Genomic DNA, 25,100 nt, shown 5'->3' with positions numbered 1-25,100 from the left:
CCATCCATCTATTCATCCATCCATCTTTGTTCGACTTTCCTGCCCCTGAACTTTAAACTAAGTTACGTTTTTTTCAAGCGAACCACACTTTGTCCCCCTGGTGACCCCGGATTCGCTGCCTAGAGCTGCACCTGGAATGACTGCGCCGGCGCCTTGGGCGGTGAGATAAACGGATTGGTGCTGTGCCTGGCCAGAGGCGAGCGCGCAGTGCTCGGGATCGTAAAATCAGGCGACAGTTGCTTGGCCGCTGCCACATTGGCCACCCACTCGGCGTCGAATGGATCGTCTGGGCCACCGCCACCGCCACCGCCACCAACTGCAGCACCAGTGCCACTGGCCAGTGTCTGAGCTCGGCCAACATTGGCCAGATAAGTGGGCCGCTTCGGGGCAGCCGGAGACGTGCTGCGCACCACATGACCCAGCCACTGCTCGGCATTGGGCAGTTCCGTCGAGGCTTCGATGCTCTGCTCCGATCGCGTGGGCGACTGCGAATGGAGCGTTTGATATGTGGGCGTGGTGCTGGCCACTCGTGGCGTCACCTGTGCCGTTGGCGGGGCATATGAGGTTACATGCTGCACCTGCTTCTCGGCGGCAATGATGTTCTGATTAATGCTGCGATTGTTGTTGAAGTTTAGATCCTCGCCGGCGGCCAATAGGGCGTCGGTCTGGGTCAAGAGTGAGAGACCTTGGCTGAGCTCCTGACACAGTTGGCTCACTGAATCGGCGGCCACAGCGGCAGCTGTCGACGGATCCGCTCCAGCAGATTTGGCCGGCGAGACCTCGGCAATGGGCGAAACACTTCGCATAGGCGTCTGTAGTGGATTGCCAGCGGCGGCGGCCAGGAAAGCCCGCTGACGATCGGCGTTGGACGGAAGATCGTTGATGCGCAGTGACATCTGGCGCTTGAACGGCGACTGGCTGCCAATCGTGCTCAAACGGAACGAGCTCTGGCGCTCCAGCATGTTGGGCGTGGCATGGGGCCGTTCGATGGCGAAGGGATTGAAAGGCTTGACGGTGGCTGCCGGAGGACCCGGCATTGCTGAACCCGGCCCATCTACGCTCCGCTCATTTGTGCCCACTGTGGCCATCGCCAGCCGCTCCGTCAGCGTCTGCTGGCGGAACGATCCGGTCCGCGTGAAGGTCGAGTTCTTCGTGTCGAAGGTCATCGTCACGCCGCACTCCTTGTCGCGTCGCTGCTTTCGCTCCAGACAAACGGCAAAGGCACAGCCCACGGCATGGGACAATCGCTCGCCGGAGTCCTTGCAGGCCAGGAAGCCGTGGCACATCCAGCGTCGTGTGGTTCCATCCCGGCATATGTAGCTGAAGCCGCGTTCGTGATTGCGGTCCGGTGCACAGAAGCTGACCTTTTCGATGGTCTGGTCCACTATCAGGCCCTTGGTCTCGTCATCCACCACTCGCAGGCCGTCTCCGCTCACATGAAGCAATCCGCGGACAGGACGACGACGGGATTGCTAAATATTAAAAAAAAACAAGCGATTAGTATTTGATCAAGGATCACGAAGGACTCGAGAACATGGAAGACAAATATCTATGGTCTATATAGTCAATTCTTATCTCCTGTATCTTCGTGTCCATCCATAGCATATGATTTTGAGCACTTACCCTCAAGACCTTGAGTGCCTCCTCGCAGACCTGCATGCCACGCGATTCGAAGACCTCCACACATCCCAGATACTTGACCGAGAAGGAGCAGGTGGCCGATCGCACGGCCTCCTCGTCCGCCTGCCACTGGTGCGGCTTCGAGGACTCGGGAACGCGATCCTTGCGACGCCTGAAGGAGTCGCGAAAGGAGCGACGCAGACGATCCATTTTCTTCGGCGATTTCTTGCTAAACCGGAAGGAAGCGGATTTCTATGGGATAAGGACACATTATCAGTCATTAGTTATGTAACAAAATTAAAAGAGAGAGAGAGAGAGATCGAAACAAGTGCGGTATGTTGCAGTTCAACCCCTTTGAGGAACTGGGGATCGTATCTAAATGGAGTTCAAAAACCTACCCCATTTTTAACATCACCGAATTTTCCGCGTGTGAAGCCGCGCTCGAGTGGTTCGTGCGTGTGTGACGAGGAGTTTCCCATGCCTGCTCGCTAGCCCTCTCGCTCGCACTCGCTGGATTCGCTGCACTCGTTCGGGGCGTGAGTAAATTGTCGTGAATAACCGTTACAAGCTGCCAACGGACAGCGTTGCCAGATGTGAGTGGAAATCGTGTATTGTATTTCGGTTTATTGATCCGTTTATTGGCTCGTTGGACTGCGCAAATTTATTTGTTCATTGAATTTGAGTAACTGCTTTTGATTAAATTAAATTGATGGGCGCGCGTTCTGGAAAATGTGTAGAGAGTGTTGGTGTTATAGTTTCTTGTGATGGCCTGGTGTACGCAGCGCTATCAGTGCTGACGTCTCCAATATGCATGATTCACATCCCCACCTTATCGCAATCGACACATGAAAGCACTTTGGTTTATCGGCTTTTCGGGTTATTTGATTGAACAACGCCCCCTCGATATTGTCATTGAGTCGAGATCAAGAGTGCCCTCGAATGGTACATAATTTTCATTTCTCCGCCCGCCCAACAACTGCGATCCATTAAGAGCTTTTTGCGACCACGTACAGATAATACCAGCCAACCTTCACGACTTGGCCCAAACTAGAACTGAAGTCGGGAGGAGCAATTAATGCCAACGGCCTCCAATCGCTTATCGCTTATCGTGTGGGCGTCAGTGGGCGGTGGGCATGGCCAGTCGGGTGTCTCACGTAATTGTTTACACACATATTAAATTTTTCATAATTCTTGTTTTTTTTTTGCTGACTTTTAGAATTTATTTGCTTTGACTTTGCCCGAGGCTTTTGTTTTCCCAGCGCTGCGGTGACACTGGCTGACATTTTTGTGACTTTATCACATGCCTCGTATTGCGGTAAACTGTTGATAAACTAAGCGTCTGCAATTTTCGCAAAATCATAACAAAACCGTGTATATTTAGCTTTGCTTTTCATAAAAATAGTGCGTCCCGACTTGTGTTCCTTCGACTTTCAGAAAAAGTATCAAAAATGAAGATTTTATTGATGATTGTTTAGCATTCTATTCTATTTTTAATAAACGTTTTGAAGTGGTTGCTTGATAAACCCACCCAAATAACGTTACCCAACGCATATTTGTTAACTCATCTAATTATTATCTAATATTTGTGTGAACTAAATAGGGGTAATCTGTATGCTGTCTGTTGCAAATATTTAGATCTCTGAGAACCCAAAGGCCAGAGTTGTCATAATAAAGAAAAAGGTTTCAAGCTCAGTTCCTGCCCGCCACGGCATTTTCCCAATGGCTTTCCACGTTTCAGCCAGACAACTCACGTTCATCGACCATTAGCTTGGCCATGTTAATTGACCAGCTTGCACAGTGTCAGGCTACTCAGGCTAATTGGGCTTATTTGTCCAACTTATTTGTGATTCGGCGATTGTCGAGTGATAAAATGTGAGCACAACATTTAAAGTTCAATTCGGAATTCCGTTGCAACTTGACTTTCTTCTTGGCCAGTTAAGCCCCGTTAACTGTAAATGTTACGAAACCAGTTTGAACAGAACATTTGATTTACTGCCGAAGGCCAGAAGTTCGGTTCTTGGTTACTTGGTGACCAAGCCACCATGATCCCACAATTTGTAGCTTTGCTTGGGCTCTGGTTTGTGATATGGCTTTTGGTTTTCCGGCTTCATTAGAAGACTTTTGAAGAAGGGCGTTGACTTTTTAGCTGGGATGCTGTTTGACTGCATTTTTCCCCATCGACGCTAATCGAATTGTGAACACCAAAAGCATCTAAACATTTTTTAAAGTGGGTCAGAGGCTTTTAAGAAAATATAATGGTGTGGTGGGTAGAAGAGTGATTTACAAATGCTCTTGGCATTTGGCTTAAAAGTACTCACAAAAAGGGAGCCAATAAATATAAGACTGAATAAATTCAGTGGCCAGAAGGCGACATTATGGCGGCTGAACTGAAGGACATTCCGTTGAATATGTTTTCATAAAATTTCCAGGGGCACGGGCTCAAATTGGCAATGTTAAATTATCTCAGAATGGAGAGTACAAGAATTTTCGTCATTTTTCTTACACTAACCAGTTTAAAAGCCCATAAACCGAAGGTTTAGTATCTATGATTCATGAAATGCGTAAGCCAGCGTATAGCAAGATGGGCAGAAAATCACAAAAATAAATCCAAATCACGCACTAAAAGTAAACATGATTTCAGAAATGACAACAATCGACTGGCTATAGCATTTTGAAGAACGCTTTGGAGACCGGGGTGTGGGCACCATCCGGAAAGGGTTCATTCAACCAATAATCGAGGCACGAAACAGGTTCCAGCCGTAAAATCTGTGTACGTGTTTGCCAGAGAATCAGATCCGACTGCAGTTTGCTTTGATAAAAATGAAAAAATAATATAAAAATATGGGGAGCGAGAGGATTTTGTTCGTTATCAATGTTTGCCCGATACGAACATATTTATTTTCTCTTTGTGATATGGTAATTAATACGGGGAACTAGACGGAATATTTACCATGACTACAGTAAACAGTGATCATTCGCGGTGAGGAAAGTAATTTCGGACGAGTGGAGTTAATGAATGTATCATCCTCCTCCTCTGAAACTTAACCGACTTGGGGAATAATTATCCCCACCACAAGTTAATTAGTGTCTGCCACTTCGTTGACCTTTGACCATTCTTCAGGGCTGTGCCTACGACACCCAGCCTAATTAATTCATTAAACTCTTTCTTTCATGAAACCCATGCCCCGTGGACCACAGATGGCATTGTAAATCATTCGCCACATGGCTGGCTGTCCATTTACTTGGTGACGGAATGCCGCGCTAGAACATGCCAATTTTTTCCAGTTTGATTTTAATTTAGCATTAAACAATTAACCCTGGCATGACAAAACAAGCGCAGTCAATGACACTTTCCTATACTCGTATATCGGTGAATATACAGCTGTGTGCTCGGGCCCATATAGTAATTTGTATTGCATAACCACAATCAAGCCTCGATCTAGAGTGGGAGCCCGGTAAATGAAATTCAATTTTACTCTGCCCTCAAAAGGGCATCGACACTTGTTGCATTCTGCTCCCAGTGCCAATGACTTTTCCAACAGTCTAGCCTTCTGGAGAATGTATGTACGTATGTGTGACACCTCGGAAATCCAATTGCAAAAGTTTCGTCCTTTCAGGCAGCTGGACAAGCCATTTCCCATCGACAGTGCCATCTATCTGTGCTCAAATGTAGGCTTTACTTGCATTCATCACAGTTATGGATTGTCCTTTCAGGATATGGCTGATGGCACTCGGATGTTTGATGGCAGCCAACTTTATGCAGAGAGTATAAATCGAATGCAGGGCCTTAAAATAATTGGAATTCTCACTTCTATACAAAGTGAAAAAATCAGCTGTTATTGCGAATAGGATTAACTCTTGATTGCGTGCTACAGTTTTTATTGGAATCATAACTGTAATGCCCAAGCTATCAACTTTTTCCCACTAATTATCCCCACTTTTAGGTATTCATTCAGTGGTTTCCCTTAGTTGAGAACGTCAGTGTTAAAACTAACATTGTAAAATGCATTTCGAAAATTTCACACGCCGCAGTGATGGTCAGAAAAGGCTACACACGTTAAATGGCTTCCTTTCTTTTTTTTTTTTTGCTAGTACTTGATATAAAATTATAATTATTCCCGCCATACGCTCCTGTCTGTCTGCAGTCCTTCTTTATTTTTTTTTTTTTGGCTTGGCTAGGGGTCTTATCAACCACCATCGAGTTCCTCTGCCCCCTGGTCCGCCCTTCGCATCCTCGTCCTTCGAGGGTTGCCCTCAACTGCTGGAATTTTTAATTTTCAATGCTCTTCCTTGTGTCGGTGGTCGTGGGAACTCTTCGTTTTTTTTCGAGTAATAAATTTGAAATATATCAGCCAACGTTTTGCATGAATATTTTGTTGTACGAGTATGTGTGCGCTTGTGAATTTTACATTTTTTATAGGTAGCGGGAGCTCAACGATAATGACTTCAATTAGCCACCACAATAAGGTGCAATGAGGCATGACTCCAAGGATTTTGTGAGCGGAAGTAAGGTATCACTTTTGTCCTGGGAGATTTGTGAAGGATTTTTGGAATATTTATTTAGTTATTTAGTAATCTATAGTAATACTACTGCATACTGTCTAATTACTTCTTAAATACTTAAAAAGTCGGAATCTATCTTTATTTTCCTAGTTTGAACCGAACACCGATCCTTGGCCAGCAATAAAATATGTCGCATCAAGTTAATTCCAATGAGCTTTTCTAAATAGTATCTGAGGCCCCCAGCAAGTAGCATCTGGCCAAACCAAAACTTCAGCGGATAATAAATCTTTAGGGAAAACAGCTAGCATTGCTTTTTGCCCGGTTTGTTTGGTTACTTTAAAGGAAGTGCGCAAAGAATTCGCAGCCAAAAAGCCAAAAAAGGTTTAACGCAAATAATGAGACAGCAACAAAAGAGCGCACAGCATCTGGCGAAATCTTGCGGAATCTTAAGGGAAGTATGCGATTTTTTTCCGGTGACGCAATTTAACTGTTCAAACGCAGCTACGTCTTCTTGTACTTAAGTCCAAAACAATGACAATGGGTATGGAAGCCAAGAAAGGGTAAAAAAATAATTGCTAGGATAAAAGAGTTTCCTGAACTCCGTGGGATTGCGCATGTACGATGGCTTCTTCGATCTCGAGAATCCTGAATCGCTTGGGTTACTTCACTTACGCACGGATGCAAAGGTATTTCACACGCTGACCCAAATGCACCCTTAAAGGGCCAAATAGCAGGGGATTGGGGGGAGGGAATGCCTATGCACCCATGTCCTGTGCAGGCAGGGTCCTAATTGCACAGGGGCGTCGGGCGCAGGGGTTCGTGTCATTGAGGGAAATATTCTGGGGTATGCTGCGTACTGTTCAAAGTGCGCATAATTATTAGCTGTCAATTGGGCGTTGATCTGACCATTATGTGTCTGCCATACCTGGTTCTATATGGGAATTATCACAAACTTGGCGGGGGGTGTGGGAAAAGGTAAGTGTGAGAAAGAAAAAAAACGCTGATTAGGGATGCTGGCAAGATGCAAAAGTTAGGAAAAATGCGTATGCCAATATTTCAAAGACAACGAGAAATTGGAATATCGATTGTATAGTATATGTAGTATGCATACAGCCCTAACTGTTCCACCACATCCTTTAACAAAACAAACTCCAATACGAGTATTTCCAGCTCAAAACACTTGAGAGAAACCTCAAAAAACCCGACGAACGGAAGTGGAAATGCAGGCACAAAAAATAAAAACAATAGGCACGCCTGCGAGCTATACACATGTGATGTATAGTATGTGGAGTGTAGGTAGCTATACCATCATCCATATACCATGCATATACCATACATATGCCTTATAAGAAGTGCTCTGTCCTGGCGAACACGAGACATGCAAGCGGGTCACGATTCGAAAAACGTCGAAATAGTTTGCATCTGTCGTTTGAAACGAAGGCAGCCGCTGCCAGCAGTTGTTGTTTCTGCATCCTGTCTCTTTCGTTCGCTTTACGAGGATCCTGCCATATGCTCAGTGCACGTGGCGAAGGATTCCCGAAGGATACTCTGGTTAAGTGGGGAATCGGGCTCACACATGCCGCCGTCTGCTCTCAAGTCACTAGACTTCGATTTGCCACGATTTCCGAATTTTCGAGTTTCCGAATTTCGGAATTGCCAGGTAGACGGACTCTTTTGGTTCGTGTCTCAACAGGACGAGCGCAGATCCTTGTTATCCTTTGTTTGCTCGCCAGCAGGCAGATGCCAGGGTAATTACATTCGACTTCGGCCACTTTGGTTACCGAATGATTATTTCTGGGAACTACGCTTACAAGCTTTCGTTACACTCATTATGCAAATAAATATTTCGATGACTCAACTGGCTGTGGCATATTTAAAAGAAGTTAACCGAATTTTCGGAGAACCTGTTTCTGAGCCGTGTAGCACGTCAAAGCCATAAAAATATGCAATTCAATGAGCACAAGACTGAGGTGAAAAAAACAGAGAAATTTTCAACAACCAATTTTTCATCCAAAGCACACTTATCATTACGCATTCATAACTCATAAAGCGAGGGAAAACCGGAGAAGAAAATCACTGGGGAATTCTAGCAACTAATTTAATATGCACAAGAATGTGTAATGCGTTGAAAACCAATTCCTAAGACACCTTCCACTCTGAAGTTTATTTGAATTTATTCAATCCTTATACTGAATTTGTAATGAACCAGGAAACTTGATAGAAATGCTTAGCAGTGGCAGAAAAATATTTGTTTACAAAACAAGATTTTTACAGGCACTAGTTTCCTAAGCATGTATACAAATGTTAATCTCAGAAAACCTCGTGTAATCAAAGTATACAAGATGTAATATTTTTCTTTCCCAGACAGAAGCAGACGAAAAAAGTGAAGAGCTCTTTTATCTGACAGTTTTAAAATGGGAAAGGGATTTTTCAAAATGTGACTGCGATAAGCGAAAAAGCAGGAGAATTTGTTTGCTTACAAGTTTTGTGGAAAGTTACGTGACATCACCAGCAACTATGTTTAGATAACTGCCAAGTTTAGCCGATTATCCAACCGATTTATCGCGGTAAAGGTCGTCGCGGAGGCAACGTGGTCCAAAATTTGAGGAAGTGGAAAGTCAACCAAGCCTGACCATTTTCCAAACGGTTGTCTCCCGCTATTTTCCACTGGCATTCTCTGCTCTGATTGTCATAGTTGGAGGCAAATCTATTTTGTGGCGCACAACAGTGTAACCACGTTAGTTTTCTCTGTGCCAGTTGTCAACGATTTTCTGTCATCAATCCAAACAGCTGTTGGCCAATTGCTTAAGCAATTTCCGGGTGCCAGCGCCCAAAAGTTGGCAGTGCAAACACCCAGTGGAAATAATCGATAGGAAACTAAACAAACAACCCATATACTTGCCAAAAGAAGCCATCCTAGTGTTTTGTGGGGGCGCAGTAACACTGGGGCAAATATTCCCCTATTTGCCTAATAAGCCAGGTGAACAGGTGTGCCAATAGGGGCATCAAAGAATTTGGCGAAAGTAAACAAACGTTCTATTTCGATAGAAGTTTATATGAGAGCTAGAGTAATTACATTTAGGTGTGCAAAGAATGAGTTGTAAGAATGCAAAATAGCATTACCAATTGTTTGCAATCAAAACACTAGAGTGGGACAATCTGAAAATAAGTATATGTAATTATATTCCCAAAAACATGAGTAGGCTTTTCATAAACTACAGCTACTGAAAGCTTAACTGCATGTTGCTTACTAATTTATTCCGCTAATGAAGCTGACAAGCAGTTTTGTTTATAAGTACAATTAGCTGAGAACAGTAATAGAAAAGGGAACAACTATATATTTATAGAGCATCTGGCTAACTATAAGATTAATCCTTTATCACATCCCAACCAACTGACAGACCGGAAATTGAACAGGCTCATTAAAGGCCATAAAGAAGGAGCCAGGAGCAGAAATCATATCGCAATCAAATCCAGGCTTGCCCTTTGACATTCCCAAGCCTCTGCGGTTTAGGCCAACTTAGCCAAGCCAAGGCCACGTTATTACCAAGTTGGCGTGTCGACTCAGTCGCGCCTTCGAGAGGCGAGAAAACTTTTGGTCTTAATGCGAAATGTTTGCTGTTCAGGCTTACGGCCAGAAAATGTCAAGAATAAACACAAAGTCACAACTCTCTAATACCCTTTAAAGTTCATTATTGTAATTTGTTGCGATGGCAAATAGTTTTTATAAAAGAAAAAAAAAAGTAGTGGGGATAGCTAGAGGGTCTTCCCAGGCGATAATAGCGATATTTTCTATTAAAATCTGCCTGGTAATCACCGCAGCATTTAAGTATCAACTTAATGACAAAACGTTTACATGCATAATTATCCAATTTTTTGCATTTTTAATTTCCTGCCTTAGATGCAGAATGCCAGTGGCCCCATACCCCATACCCCATACTTTGTCCCGACTCCAGAGCCCAGTTAATGGCCCAGAAGTTGAAGTTCTGGCTGGCAGCCATGACTTGGAGTTGGACTTGGTCTTGGACTTGTTCCCGTGTTCTTGACTTGTCCAACGTCTCTCTTTGTTGGCCATTGGCTGGATGGCTGACTGGCTGACTGGCTAGCTGGCTAGCTGGCTGGTTGGATGGCTGGCTGCTGCCGTTGTTAATCATCGGAGTTGCAGCATAAAAATAGAAAGGAAATTCCATGAAATTAAAGTTTTATGCAGCCGCAGCCGAGCAGCGATCAAGTTGAAGTTGAAGTTGAGGTCTAAACTCCTCGACTGAGTGTTGAACTTGCAGTGCGGTGGGATGGAGCTTGGATGGGGCTCGGCACTGAGAGCTGGGTCTTAGCCAAACGTTTAGCGAAAGCCGCGTCTCGAAGAATGCAGTCGGCTTGGCATAATCGAAAGGCATGTGAGAAAAGTTGGAGTCGACTGGCTGGCAGCCAGCCACCAAACCGGTTCCATTGGACTCGGCTTCGCCAGCCCAGAGTTGGCTTAACTCAAGTCCAACTGCACCCAGGTAGCATTATGTTCTTACTTTTTTCCTGCGCTTGTTACCAGTTTTTTTTTCGTTCGTGTTTCTGGCTTTTCTTGGAATGTTTCTGAATGGTTTTTGCTGGAGCTTTTGCCTGAAGTTTTTATGAACTGCTGAGATTTATAATCTGGCCAGGCTGAGAGGCATGGCTACCAAAAAGAAAATGCAGCATAAATCAGGGAGCCCTTTGGTGGAACCTCAAGATCTTGAAGAACATTCCGAGTAAATCAACTTGAACAGCATAATTATGCAAAGCAAAAGTATCCCATAGTTTGCGGCTGCAAATAAAATACTCACTGCCGGCGAAAGCAGGGGCCAAGTTGGCATTTAATTACATTGTAATTATAATATATTTTCACCCACTCTCAGTTGGTTCCGTTCTCAGCCGCCCCAAACCAATTCATTACTCATTTCAATGGGAAATTTTCCCCATTTTCCAGTTGCCTTTGCCACTTTTCCTCTTTTTTTGTCGTTTTGTTTGTTATCGTAGTAATTTATGCAGTTGACAGTCAAATAATTTGGCACACAGTATACATTAAAATAAATTAACTTTACAAAAGAGCTGGGAAAACGTTTGTGGTAAGAATATGTGCATGCTTCTGCAGAAAGTCATTAGATTTTAAATGGAAGTGTGGGACAATATTTGAAATATTCAAAATAGACTCCATATACGATCGACTCGAAATGTTTTAGTCATGCCAAATGATTCATCTTCACAAACGTGAGAGACTGGAGACCAGTTGAATCCAGTCAATCGTAACTTTTAGATATCTGTACGTACAAACAGTTCATGTGATGTAGCCAAAAGCAGCTAATTGCTAATTGTGTTTATATATATTTCCTTTGTTAACCCTCTCTGAATTACTATGTTCAAGTGCAAAACGGCCAAGATTTATTGAGTTTTTAGCTGGATAATTCATTCCAAATTACTGGTATCGCTATAACCTTAATGGAAATAAATGCTACCCCTGGCTTATAAATATAAAAGTGCAGGATAGTGTTTCATAGTTTGAACAGCTGTTTTAAGTTTTCTATACCAATGCATATTGAAGACGTCGAAAACTGGAATTATTACAAAAATGCATATTATGGTTGTACAAATGTCAAAGCAGCAACAACAACCGTAGAGCTGTGAAAGAATTACATACTTATATGCAAATCTGTTTTGCACAACAAAAAACTCGTTTTGACTTGGCTTTAATCCGAAGCTCAAGTCAAGCTCAACTTTGGCTGTTGTTACTGGTTTTTGGGTTTAAACATTTACCATTTATATATCGGTTTGGGGATCGGTTTGTATTTGAGTTGCTGTTTTGGTACATATGTATATCCGAAAGCCGAGTTTTGTTGTCAGTCTGTGTTTTTGTTTTGGTCACATTCGTATGTATAATTAATTAATAAATCCGGTTCGGGCCTTATATAATTTTCTTGCTCATTCAGTGGATTTTTGGCAACGTTTCGGTTTTAACCATTTATTAATACCAAGAACACCTCGCACAGCACACAGCACACGGAATGTGGGGAAAATCGCGAGAAACCGAGAAAACGACAACGCAACACCGATGGAAACGATCCCCGAATTGAGACCCCGGTAAATGGATGGCTGGGATCGGTTTGGCCCAAAGGACTACTTAAGTGTTAACTTTACTATGACCCCCCCGGAAATTGCAAAGGGTTTCACTATCCCAACGCGGACATTTGGACAACCGACGGCGGCAGTGGGCCAAAAGCGAATGGAAGCGGAGGGAAAACGGAACGCGTTTGTCCGGCAAGCGGTAAGCGGTTAGCTCGGTGCGGCGGCTCAAATTGCTCTACTGTACTGGCTGACTGACTGACCGTTTCAACGCCGTTTGGGTTTGAGTCGAGAGGAAAGAGCAAAGAGCAAAGAGCGGAAGAGAGCGACAGCTGTTACAGGGTGTTTCTGCCTGTGTGTGTGCGTGTGCACTGTGAATAATCTTTAAAAATGTACTGATTTAAAAAGAAATACACCTAAGGGAAAGAGTGATCATAGTGATTGTTCAGGGATTTTGAACCGCCGTTATCTTAGGGGATTGCCCTATATAACATATTACCCTCTCATCAACTAATCTAGCATTATTATAAATTTTTTTAAATGAAATTTTTATCTGAAAACAAACGTTAAGTATCATGAGTTAATAATCCGATTTATATAAATTACATCCACTTAAAAGTGTGCACTTCATGTGGATTTTCTCAGTGCATTGTGTTCCATTGGGTTTATTTACTACCAACGACGACGTCGTTTTGCTTCTTCTATCTCACCTCCGCTGTGCTGTGTTTGTATTTGTTGTGATAATGATAAAACTGCGACGCGTTTCAGCAGCTTGTAGGTTTTCTAGAGTGGGAGTGAGAGAGCTCGAGTTGGCGAGCGAGAGGGAGAGAGATTTAGTTATCTAGGCTAGGTACAATCTCAGATGCGCTGCATTTGAAGATCGCGATTTGCTGACCGTGGCTTAAAAGATTTGCGGTCGGGGCAAGTTGGAAAAATTCTAGGAAAACACGAGCTCAATTTTATTATTTAACTCTGGGAATTTCCCAAACGAGCGAGTGGTAAGAGTATTACAATGCCGGCTATTTCGAAAAGGGGACCTTCAATTGTTTTGTAATATCTCTGTTTTTCAGATTTATCCTTAATCTATATGCGTTTCATTTAAAGTCTGGAATTTGCCTCTAGTCATATTCCTTGAAGGCTCAAATTCCTGGAAAATTGGTAACATAAATAATGAGTTTTGCAAAGGTGTAAAAAAATACCAAGTGGTTAGAATATTATCTTTATAAAGTTGGATACTAAGCATTACTATTTCTTATATTTCCAATTCAAACATATGGGTTTAAAACATATTTTTCTTTCCAAAGTCAGGTATTTTAGATACCCCATTGAAGCGATAGAAGGGCATTAAAAACCAGTTGGCTTCGTTGGTTCTGCAGCTGCCAGTTTTTTCACATGGAGTATGAAATGGAAGTGATTATGGCACTCAAGAGAGCCATCGAAGAGAGTTACCAAAGACTTAAATATTAACAAAATGCACAGGATGGCCAGGTGGTTATGAAATGCCAACGGACATACAAAACAAATGAAAATAATGCAAACTGATTAAATGGACAATAGTCAAGGCTCGGTAATCAATGTATTGAACTTATCGATTTGAATTAAGTTGCCCAGCCTAAATTCCGTGACAACAATGGCAAAATGATCGATCGAAATGGGAGAGCGGAAACCGGAGAACAAAAGAGTTTGCGATGCAAGGCCGTTCACGCTTTAAGAGAGAACTCTAGCCTAAGAGAAACATAGATAACTCCGAAAGATAGATAAATTGCCCAATGTGTGCGTGAGAGACGCCAGTAAACAGATAATAAGAGAGAGTTCTCACCCATGAAACGTGCGAAAAATTGCAATGCAGCAGCGACTTTAATCCAGGTAGCCCACAAAATCAGGTAGTAAAAAGAATGGTATCAAGACTATTGGGAACAAACCATTGCTACCTACACGTGGCAACCAATATCACCAACATTATCGCAATTTAAATGCAGAAATAACAAACTGCTGCAACTGATGTATAAAGCAGACTTACACTGAGAGAAGATATGCTATTATTTCGTATTGCAAATCATAAGTGCAGACTTATATGAATGGATTTGCTAAAAACATATAAAGGTGCTGGTAAAATAAAGGTTATGTCCATTACCTTTCGACTACATTACTTTAAAATGACAGCAAATTAGGAAATTTTTTCCGTGTGTTAAACGTGTTAAAGTCATTACAGCCATTACTCGACACTTTTAGATATACCACAATGAAAACAGCTAGCACTGAATGAGGAGACCCCCATCCCAGACAACCCTCCCACCGCCCACCGCAGACAATAGATAAGGCCAGACAATGGGGAAAGGGAAAGCGGAAGAAGAACGGGGAACGGGTAACGGGGAAATAGGGAAATGGCCATAAGCTGAGAAATCAATGTCAGTCAATGGGGTTGCAGGGGGCAGACAAAAGCCACATGTGCAACCTAATCAAAATTTCAATCAAAATGCGCAAAATGCTGCAATGAAAGGCTCACAAATGGCAACAAATACGCTCAAACATACTCTAATGGGTTGGCATGAGTAATCCAAACCAATACAGTTCAATCCAATTGAATTGAACCCAATCTGGCCTGTAATTGCGATTAAGAAGCCAATTACTCATACAAATTGCTGGGTCAATTGTTAAGGATTTCCATTTCCAGACAAGAAGATTAACAAATCAATTGTTGGGCAATAATTGAAATAATTTGGCGGAAACTCGAAGGGGGTGATGAATAATCGATTATCCCAATGTTTTGATAATCATGATTTAGTTTCAGTGATTTATATGTTGGTGTATTGACTTTATTGATTTAGTCAGATTGTGTGTTGTATATCTTTGCTTCAGGAAAATTTTTTTAAAATGTATTATAGAAAAAAAAACTTGTTTTCTTCTCTCTCTTTGTATAAAATATTAGAATATTTAGAATTACTTACATATTAAACGTTTAACGCCGCTTGCAAGTGCTGAAATGAGAGGAAAACAATATTCTTGATAAATAGATAATAAAAGGTTATCATTACAATGGGTATCAAATTTGAAATAGCCATAAATGCTGCTGTTGCCGTTACAAAATTTTAAAAATGCTTTTACTCTGGCAACGCTCGAACTCAAGTCTCTCTTAAAAGAAACTTAAGAGCCTGCTTACACACACAAGTACACACATGCACATTCACACTTGGGCACTCAGCTGACAATGTCAGCGGCGTTAACAAAAAGTTCCCACGGTCATTAGGGTCATGATGGCTCAAACATATTTAGACTCGTGTTCGCTATTTGTTTTTAATTTAAAACTGCAAGTGTGTAATACATATGTACATATACATGTGTTTGCCCAAGTTAATGTTAACGTATGTGCTTTTAGCCTAGGGCTTATGAGCGTTTCTTGAGTACGTTCTTGAGACGTCGCCGAGCTGAGCCGCAAAACTTGAGTGGCTCGAGGGCTTAAAAGCTTTGTCGGGCAGGTGGGAGAGCTTTTTGAATGCTAAGCTCGGCTTGCGGTTGAATGAACTGAAGCTTAAAGTGGCTTAAAGTTATTGCAGTGGGGACATAAAGTATACGATCACCAGATACGTCCGTAAAAATTGGTAATACTTTTTACTGTAAATTGTGTTTAAAATTACTTACACATGTGTTTATGTATAAGTTGTTCATAATTGTTTTGCCATAAAACATACATTTATGTATTTGCAAATTGAATTTAAAAATCAATAAAAATAAATAATGTCTTTAAGTGAATAAAGAAAAGCCATTACTGTCACGCTCATCATAAATTAAGCATATTATTTTAGTCTAACGACATCATTAAATCCGTTTAATTGTAACCCTACTTATTTACCTTATTGACAATTTATTTACTTTAGCGGACTTTCCAACCAATGTTATTCTAAGCCGATAAAAAGTGGTTTACTTTGGCCGATTGCATCTCGGTTCTTTATCAATTTCGTCTCCCACAGGGCCACACTGTATGGGTCCTTAATTTTCCAGGGGTTGACAGCTTTCCGAATTGTAAAAAAATTAAACTCACACATTTCACGCCCAACCAATTAGCCTAGGGTTGCTCACCGCCCTCCCAACCACCCTATTTTCAACTATATTTTCTGCCCCCAGCCCGCCCACTTTTCCCGGGCGATGCGAACTGAATTTTCAAGTGTCTCTGGGATAAGGTTGCAGATGCAATTAAAAAGCATTTAACGGATTAGAGGCAATAAAGAGAGGATTGCAATAAAAATATAGAATAAATACCAGCATTAGAGGACACGGAAACCTTGAAGGGGTGAGCACCGTGTGAACCAACACGATTTTATTGGAATTTAATTTAATAACGCCTGTGCAACCAGGGCACTGCCTTCCCAACTGGCTGTGAAAAATATTTCAGACTAAGTCCAAGTCAACGCAAGTACAAGTTTCGAGCACTTTTCTCGGATATTTCCTTGGCTGCTAATTAATTGTCCGAATAAATTATTTACCGAATCTGTTAGGGACCTCAGGTATTAGTTTATACGGTCATAAAGGCACAAAAGATTTCCATTGCAAGACCCACTTAGCTTAATGCCTTTGAGAACTATTAGGCAAGCTACCTTTCCAACTTTCGCCCATTTGGCTGAAAGTGAAATGAAGTTCAAGGGGTTATGCCAAGTTCCAATTGGCCATAACCATAAATATATCCATTGCGGCTCAGCTCTCGCTTAGCCATTACGCATCCAATTTGTTGGCGTATCATCAACTTCATGGCTTCGCCTTCAGATTTTCCCCATCCACCCATTGCAACACAAATGGCACCTTAAGTGTGTGTAATGCAATTCCATTTTACAGCATTTCTTCATCAGATACTCCTACGTTTTTGTTCTACTCTTTCTTTCCTGCAAATGGACGAAGTCATGCGCCGGCAATTTGGAACGATTCCAGTGGACTGGTGTCCAATTGTCCGCCCTGCTCCATTCGCGGCTCAGAGCTCACTGGATGTAGAAGCAGAAGCAGAAGGAGATGCAGATGCATTTGCAGATGCAGATGCAGATGCATATGGATCTCCAGATGCAGACAAAGACCGCGGACACCAATTGGAACGTGCCCGTTTAGTTTTCCTCAGCACGGTTTCAGATGCTAAAATTGCATTAATGCAATTCGTTTTTTCTGGTTTCCACTCACTCCGCTTCGTGACGTCCGTTTTCATTTGGGGAAAAGGGGCGAAAAGTGCCAGTCGAATGTCAAATTGTGTGTATTTTCAGACAGAAGACTTGAATTCTGGGGAACTCTTTAAACTGCTGCTCTGTGAGGGGGAACTTTAGGGCAAGTGTCTCGTTTGTCTGAAGCGCACAATTTGTAAATGTTGAGTTACTACTACTAAGTCTAGCAGCACTTTTCAATTGAACTTCCTCGCTTGCCATTTAATTGCTATTAAAGATAGTCGGTTTAACAGCGATTCCACCCAAACTAACACACGACAGCTGATGGTGCTAAATTTCGAGCCCCGCAAGACAATCAATAAAGAAAATGGTATCCAAGTCGGGGCTCCAGCTCAAGGCGTGGCACTTCTGTTGATTGGTGCTCTCTGTGTTCGTGGGGGCATGCCACAAGATTAATGAGCGCCATAGAAGCGCCTAAACTTGTTTTAGACCACGCCGAAATCGACACCCCCGCAAAAGCGACAGCGATAGAAAACATATAGTATAGTTGTGCAATTGCTAATCCGCCATCTAGTTGGGGACCATAAACCAAAGGCCGTCGGGCACTTAATGAGGCGCAGTCCTCGTCGTTCTGAAAGCCGTAGCTTCTATCTTGTGGATGTCTTGTGGATTTTCCTTCACGTTTTCCATCTGACTACGACCACGCCATAGACGTTTCCTTAGCCAACGCAAATATCAACATGGTACCTCCATTCGCAGTTTGCTTTTGTTGGTATTTTTGCTTTTATTATTGCGGGCTCTGTGCGGTTTTGGCTTTTCCAATTGCACTTGAGGCGCTTCTTCCTCTTCGTCGTCATCAGCACACACCTTCAAGGTGGGAAAACAATAATAATAACAAGACTAAGCATAATAAGAGCCGGATGTCCATTAAAGTTCTTCTCTGAACTCTGAAACTCTATATTTTTTCTTATTGCCTGTGGGTTGATTGGGCTCCAGTGTGTACTGTGTCCGTACATTAACTCGTAAAGTGTGTGGGTGTGGGCTTTTAAATTTGCTTCCTCTCATCGCTGAAATTGCTTTTTCTGGAATGAAGAACTCACAGAGCGAACCGGGAATTAAATTCAGCTCAAGGACTGCAGGTAACGAATAAGGTGGAATTGATTGAAATTGATTGCCTGGATAAAGTTCGGAAAAGTTCTGTACTGTGGTGCTGAAGAAATCAAAAGAAGGCACGCAGAAATAAGACTTGCTTGCTATGCTTCATCATATTTAGGTTTCTGTTTTTGGGGCAGGCACAATGTTTTTGATTTCAAATTTCTTTCATTTCACGTACGAAAATCACCTTTGGATTTAATCAAATCAACCCTACCCAACCAGATTGACATCAACCAGTCAGGACTCAGAAATTGGGTTCGCACGCCCACGATACGAGATTCCTGGAAATTCCCACGGGAACTGTGGGCAGAACACGCGCCATTCCCCGATGCTCAAGCCACCTCCGACTTCTCCACTCTCCTTTCTCCAGAGAAAAAGCTGTTCTCAGCATATACACTTGTAGCTGGCACATAAAGACAAGCGCCTGCCGCGGCGACGCTTAAGGATAATGTGCCGCACGCTCGAGGCGGCCTACAAATGTCAGGGAGTGTCCTTGTTAACTCAACAGTCCAGTGCTGATCGGGCACGGAAAAATCGGCGAGGGTGCGCCGGAAATCATGCAAAAACGTGCCGAGCACGAGCCACTGAGGAAAATGAAGGAAAACTTTCACAAGTCACTGGCAGTTCGTGCCTGCCGTTGACAGTTCCCCATCTAATTGCTGCGGCTTGCCTTCGTTTTCGGCTCGATTCGAGCCAACAACCCCATCAATCTGTCCAAGCCGCCGCCAACTGACATATTAATTGCTCATAAAGCATAAGCAGTCACCACCAAAAAAGTGTAATCCCCCTGATTGGGCGCCGGGGGTTGCTCGAGAAATTGTGCAAAACATGCAAATTTTCCAGGCTGGGAACCTTACCTTTTCAGCCGCTTGAGCTGCCTTTTGACCTAAGCCCATCTCGGCTCAAGTGTCTGTGGCATTATCCTTGCCCGCCAGACAGTTGCCTTAACGCTTCGCTGCCTCTTTGGCGGCGAAAGGATGACGGTCGAGGATGTGAGTGCTCCTGCTAAATTGCTCATTAGCTGGATCACGAACTAGAGATGTGGCGGAGTAGGGAAGAAGCTAGGTTTCAGTTTCTACGATCCGGGAAGGACGTGGGAACTATACTACCATGGGGGCCAAACCATTGAGGAAGGTCAGGTTGTAAGCTGTAGGTTTTAGATAGCCGCGAATGTTGTGAAACCTGAGAACATTCTGCTTGATATTGGACATTCAGGTTTTTATATATACATTATCAACAAAAAGCCCGCTCCTAATCTTCATCTTAATTTAATCTTATCTTGAGCATCCCCACCTACTAGCCAAGGGCTGCTCATGCACAGCATCGCCATCAGCTGCTCGTTGCAACCTTAATTGGTAAATTGTTCAGCTGATATCACAACTTAATTATCACACATTAATTGCCGGCGAACGAAACTGCACCCAGGCACTTCGTCGTCGCCGGTAGAAGTAATGGCCGAGGAGCCATCTGGGAACTGCCTACAATCGAATTAAAGTTAATTTTTCATGCTCTACTAAAAGTTATGCACACTTGGCGTTTGTCACCGATGGTAAATGCATATACATATATGTTGGGGGTGTATCCGTGGTTGATATTTTGGAGGGGGAAGGGAAAGCGGCTGTGGATGCGATTTACGGGTGGAGCACATCCACTCTTTAAGTGGGATGTCAGTCGATGCCGCGAAGCTGTCGTGCTTGGTTGCTCATTTATGACCATGATGCACTGGTAGAACGTATACGTATCTGCCAGATACTCGTACGGCACGCACACAGAATGCAATTGCGGGACGGATCGGAATGGATTGGAGTGGAGTAGAGTAGTGTGGAGTGGAGTGGAGTGGAATCGGAAGTTGTGGATTCAAGGCACCGGGTAGCAGCTTTAAGTCACCTTCTGGTCGTTTGATGCTTCAGTGAGCTGCGACTGCAGTCGCTACCCATTTCCTCCGTTCACGGGGATTGCAGTCGCTTGTGCTCCATGCAACTGGGTTACCTTCCCACTGGGGCAGGGCACTGATTTTATTTGGTTCTGTACTCTGAACATGGTTAAGGAAGGGTCACTCCGGTCATGCTTGGGGAGCAGTTAATTAATGTTAAGCTAACTTTAGGTTTCCGCTTTAAAAAGTCGATGCAACATGCATTTGAGAACTTTGGGGTCACTATCGCTATTCGCTTCAGTTCTGGGAAGTTTTATATTACAGTTGAAGGAAAGGCAATAGAAAATATATTTTTACAGAATGGATTTACATTTCTACGTGTCTTACTGATATTATTCATCTGCCGCTGGTTAACCATTACATTTGCATATCGATCCGATAGCCAATCGTATAATCCTCCACTATCCTTGGCTGACATTTGCCATTACATCAGGCTCAGGTCTTTCTACATTTCCAATGACATATGACATTTGGATAGTGGTGCAGAGATGCATCTGTAATATTTATGCACGTAATGCGCGCTGCGAATGTATCTATCTTTGTATCTCGCAGATGGCATTACATTTACGAGCATGCCGCATGACAAAGAAGCTTTTTCCAGTCTGTGTGTGCTTCGTCGTCAAAATCTTGATAAATTTCTAGACAAACATTTCTAAGCTGGAAGCAAAATCGGTGATTGTGCTTATTCACATATATTTTATTCTATGGCCATAATATATCAGAACTTGTTTGTGGAAATGGTATGTGATAGACATTTTTTAATGTAGGCTCATAATTATAATATGTTTATGTATTTTAATACTTTACAGCAGTGATCAACCATTACGCACGTTATTAGCCCTAATGTAGCATTATCGGTTCTGCTCTACTAATAATTATTCCATTAGAACGAAATATTTGCGATTTATCAAATTTAAAATCCAATTTTATATTCCATACATTTTGCTCATATCATTTCTTTAGAGCCTACCGAAACAGCATGATGTATGCAAAGCCAACGTTATTAATTTGGTTTCTGGTGCTTATGTTTCTAATAAAAGAGGTCAGTTAACATAATACATAAGATAATAAAAGGAAATCTGTAACAAAAAACATATGATAGGTAAGGCCTCGAGTGGAGTTTACTAACTTGAAGTGTACGTCTGTGGACGAAGATTTTGCCGAATTTAGCCAATGCACTCTGAAGTCGATAAACCGTACGTATAAATACGTTTCGGTAAGGGTTAAGCTGTATAAACTGCCAATTACCAAAGCACGGGTAAATATACATATTTATAAAACCTTATCCGACTAGTGAACAATAGTATTACTTGTTAGGTCAACTTTGGACTGTACAAACGGTTTAATGGTTACAAGCCGTTCCTATATAATCAAACCGTTGATGGTTGCCGTTTTTTCAACCGTCAGAAGGCAAATCCTGTAGCCAAGTACTTTTTTGACATGATTAAGGATGCTTCAAACCTAAACCACTCCTGTCCATACAATGTATGTATACATAAGTGGTTTATGATTACACCCATATTAAAAAAATTTAAAATTTTGCCCCTGATTAGCACGATCTTATTGTGGAAAAAGTTTCCATTGATACGGTTGATCACCACGTTACAAATATTCTCCCTTACCCGAAAGGTGATTATATGTTGGAAACTCAATGGATGCTAAATGATAAGTTTGCCGGAGAAATTCAGGTGTATTTGTCTCTGTTCTAAATATTAAAATTACTAGCATTAAAAGCTGTCGTTCTGCCCAAATAAAATAACAAAACTGCGCTGCTGTATTTTTTCGACTAATACTTATTGACATAATGGTATTACCAAATCAGATAGATAAGCAAATAACCACACGAGTGAGTGATATTGCTGCATTGATTATTATCAGTAGATAATGGACTTTATTTAATTAAATTTGATAACAAAATTATTCGGAAATAAAATAATTTCCCACTAATGATAGCGATTTATTTATGTGTATACAATTGCTGCTGAGGTAACCAATTCATCTGCAGTTCGCCTGTTGAGTTTCTTATTATCTCACTGCCTCAATTAAAGTCATAAAAACCGTATGCAAATAGTATATGTCTTTCCATTGTCTTTTCCGCATCTCAATCAATCCTACCCCAATCAAATTTCAGTTGCCAGAAAACCTGAAAGGAAATAATTCGTTATGGGACAGAATCGCCCATCTTAAATTATATTTGACATTTAGTAATAAATGTTGATTGCTTCTCTTTTACTATTCAATTGTTTCATACTCTTGATTGTGATCTTCACTTTACACTTTTTTGGGTGCCATTTTGTCATGGAGTGTTAATTATATCTTTTTAGTACAAATTCCAGTTTGCAGCTTTAATTAACAGATTTCTTTTCAGCGCCTTTTGTGTGTATATTTCCAAAGTTCTAATTTATACGCTTCTTCATGGTTCAATTAACATTTTCGAGTGCAAGTCATTGGCCACGCTTTATCTGTATTTATAAATATGTACATATATAAGTATTTTTATATGTATATGAGGTAAGGTCGTTGTATTTGCGAAAGGCTTTTCGAAAGTAACCAATGCCAAAATGAACATAAACCAACCAAATGAAAGGAGCTTTACTGTTACCAACTGAAATTGCCGACAGCGTGGTTTAAAGGGGTCTTAATACAAATTATTATGATAAATCATCGCTCACAAATACAGGCAAGTGACTAGGTACACAGATACGATTTGGTTTCCACGCCCTCGGGCTAAAGATACAAAAAAACCAAGTTAGATTTTCGAGCATTTGCTTTGTTCTTTTCACGACGAAATACAACGCCTCTGGGCAATTAACATGTTTTTTTCTGCTGACTCGAATTCGAAACGTGGGCATATCCAAATTAGGCAAATAAACTCGGTTCTCTGAAGTCATAACTTCAATAATTTATTGTCGAATGCTTTAAAATCAATGTTAGAGGGCGATTTCGAGACGTATTTATTGGTTTGACGATCAAAACAAGGCGAAACTGGAGAAACTGCAATTGGGGTCAAAGGATGTAAAAAGAGCGATGAAACTGAAAAGCGTGCCAGTAATGAAAAAACAAATAAGGCAAGAACAATAAACAGAAGAAATCCCAATAATGCAGGCGTCGCAATTCGAACGTACATAAACATCAAGAAGGAAAATAAAAGCAATCAGGAAAACATGGTATCAAGGTTATCAAATACCCTTACAGTTACGTTAAGTTAGGATAAAAATAAAAAATTATCAAATTTATTTCGTAATCATTGAGACAATAAATCCTAGGGCATTCCCAGAACAAACATGATACATATGATATGAACTCAAATACTGAGGATCTAGGCATGTGCGAAACTTTTTAAATGGATTCCGAATTTAATTAAGGTTATTATACAGAAATTTGATTCGTAATTAAATGCTATTTTTAATTAATTAAGTGTATTACACAGAAATTTTATTCGTAATTAAATGCAATTCATAAGATTGTTAATCTTAAGTACCCCGTAATTGCTAAAACCCAGAGCCAACCATATATCGCCATAATATATTGCAATATAGTATTGTGCATTTTCGACCTCTTGAGATCCCCAGCAGAGTAAAAGTCGCCAATCCCACGGGGCAGCGAAAATGGCCGAGCTAAAGTGAACTGGATAGGGTATCAGATCGCGACCATATGGCGATTGAGTCGCGTTGCCTTGGCAATGTGACAAAATGCAAATGCCGCTGCTCGGCTAACGGTAAGCTGCAGAAAAACAGTTTCTGCTCTTGATTAAATACACACACAACCATGACAATCACGCACACACGCTCACGTGCAGGAACAAAATCGCAGAATAATATAAAAAAAGAGCGCCAGAAACGGAGCTCGGCAAAGAAAATCGATAATTCGGTGTTTTGAGGTCTGTTTTTTTATATGGTGACCCACCAAAAAAGTGGAGCAGCGTTTATTTGCTCAGTTTTCGTGGTATTAAGCAGTAGGTAACATATGTATGTACGTACGTGTGTACCTGTGAAATTACTCCAATTTATTATTATTATTCCAACTCACCTGCGATGATTTAATTGCCAAGTTTTGATGTTGCCGTGGAGCTTTTTCCACAAAACTCCGCAAGCTTAAAGCAATTTAAAAATATATTTTTGTTGTTGCCGAAAAATAAGCCGAGAAAAACAAACAAAGCGAGAAACTCCGTTTCGGCGGACTGATTACACAACGCAGCAACTTTACACTGCGAAGTTGGAGGCTTGGTTTTGTTGCTTGCTTTTGTTGTTTCAGCGGGGAGGCCGTCGAATTGAGCGGGTTTTAATTAGTGTTTCAGGGCCGCGAAGCTTCTCATGTTTCTGGGCCAGCACAACTCAAAATTTGCCGTACAACTCGCATTGGAGTTTTTGCCCAATAAATTGGCACCAAACAGTTGGCCCACCGACACACACACTCACACGCACACACAGAACCGCGCGTGCACGCACACACACGACCGCCGAGGAAAGAGCGCGGAGAGAGCTCCGCCACGACTGACAACGACTGAGCTGGAAAGCAAACTGAAACCCCAAACGGAGCCAAACCGAAACGCCAGCGGCGCAGTTGACGTCGCTGCCGGCGCTAGCTTGGAGCCCAAGCTCCTGAAAGGTGCGAGCGAGATGGGGAGATAGAGAGAGCACATTTTCACCCTTTGTAACGGT

At 42.1% G+C, this 25,100-nt stretch overlaps 2 protein-coding genes across 3 annotated transcripts; one reads left to right on the top strand and one right to left on the bottom strand.

The window, feature by feature from the left end:
- Positions 1 to 25,073, bottom strand: LOC6542825 (protein numb). Of its 2 annotated transcripts, none has more exons than XM_026978258.1 (4): positions 24,469 to 25,073; positions 15,162 to 15,191; positions 1,624 to 1,872; positions 1 to 1,472 (listed from the first exon to the last, which is right to left on the bottom strand). In XM_026978258.1, the coding sequence occupies exons 3-4, from the start codon at positions 1,828 to 1,830 to the stop codon at positions 120 to 122; spliced, it is 1,560 nt and encodes a 519-aa protein (XP_026834059.1). In that variant the 5' UTR covers positions 1,831 to 1,872; positions 15,162 to 15,191; positions 24,469 to 25,073; the 3' UTR covers positions 1 to 119. The 2 variants fall into 2 exon arrangements, with proteins under 2 accessions (XP_026834059.1, XP_001969304.1); XM_001969268.3 differs by lacking the exons at positions 15,162 to 15,191; positions 24,469 to 25,073 and adding exons at positions 2,019 to 2,342; positions 11,908 to 12,496.
- LOC6541136 lies at positions 21,419 to 22,148 on the top strand. Its single transcript, XM_001969267.1, has 4 exons — positions 21,419 to 21,481; positions 21,542 to 21,697; positions 21,757 to 21,924; positions 21,993 to 22,148. The coding sequence occupies exons 1-4, from the start codon at positions 21,419 to 21,421 to the stop codon at positions 22,146 to 22,148; spliced, it is 543 nt and encodes a 180-aa protein (XP_001969303.1).
- Positions 25,074 to 25,100: the final 27 nt, after the last annotated feature.

This window comes from Drosophila erecta, unplaced genomic scaffold (assembly GCF_003286155.1).
Source record: "Drosophila erecta strain 14021-0224.00,06,07 unplaced genomic scaffold, DereRS2 tig00000055-arrow-pilon, whole genome shotgun sequence".
In the NCBI taxonomy this organism is placed as follows: Eukaryota; Metazoa; Arthropoda; class Insecta; order Diptera; family Drosophilidae; genus Drosophila; species Drosophila erecta.
The sequence above is the reverse complement of the archived record's forward strand: the minus strand, read 5'-3'. Positions and strand labels throughout refer to the sequence as shown.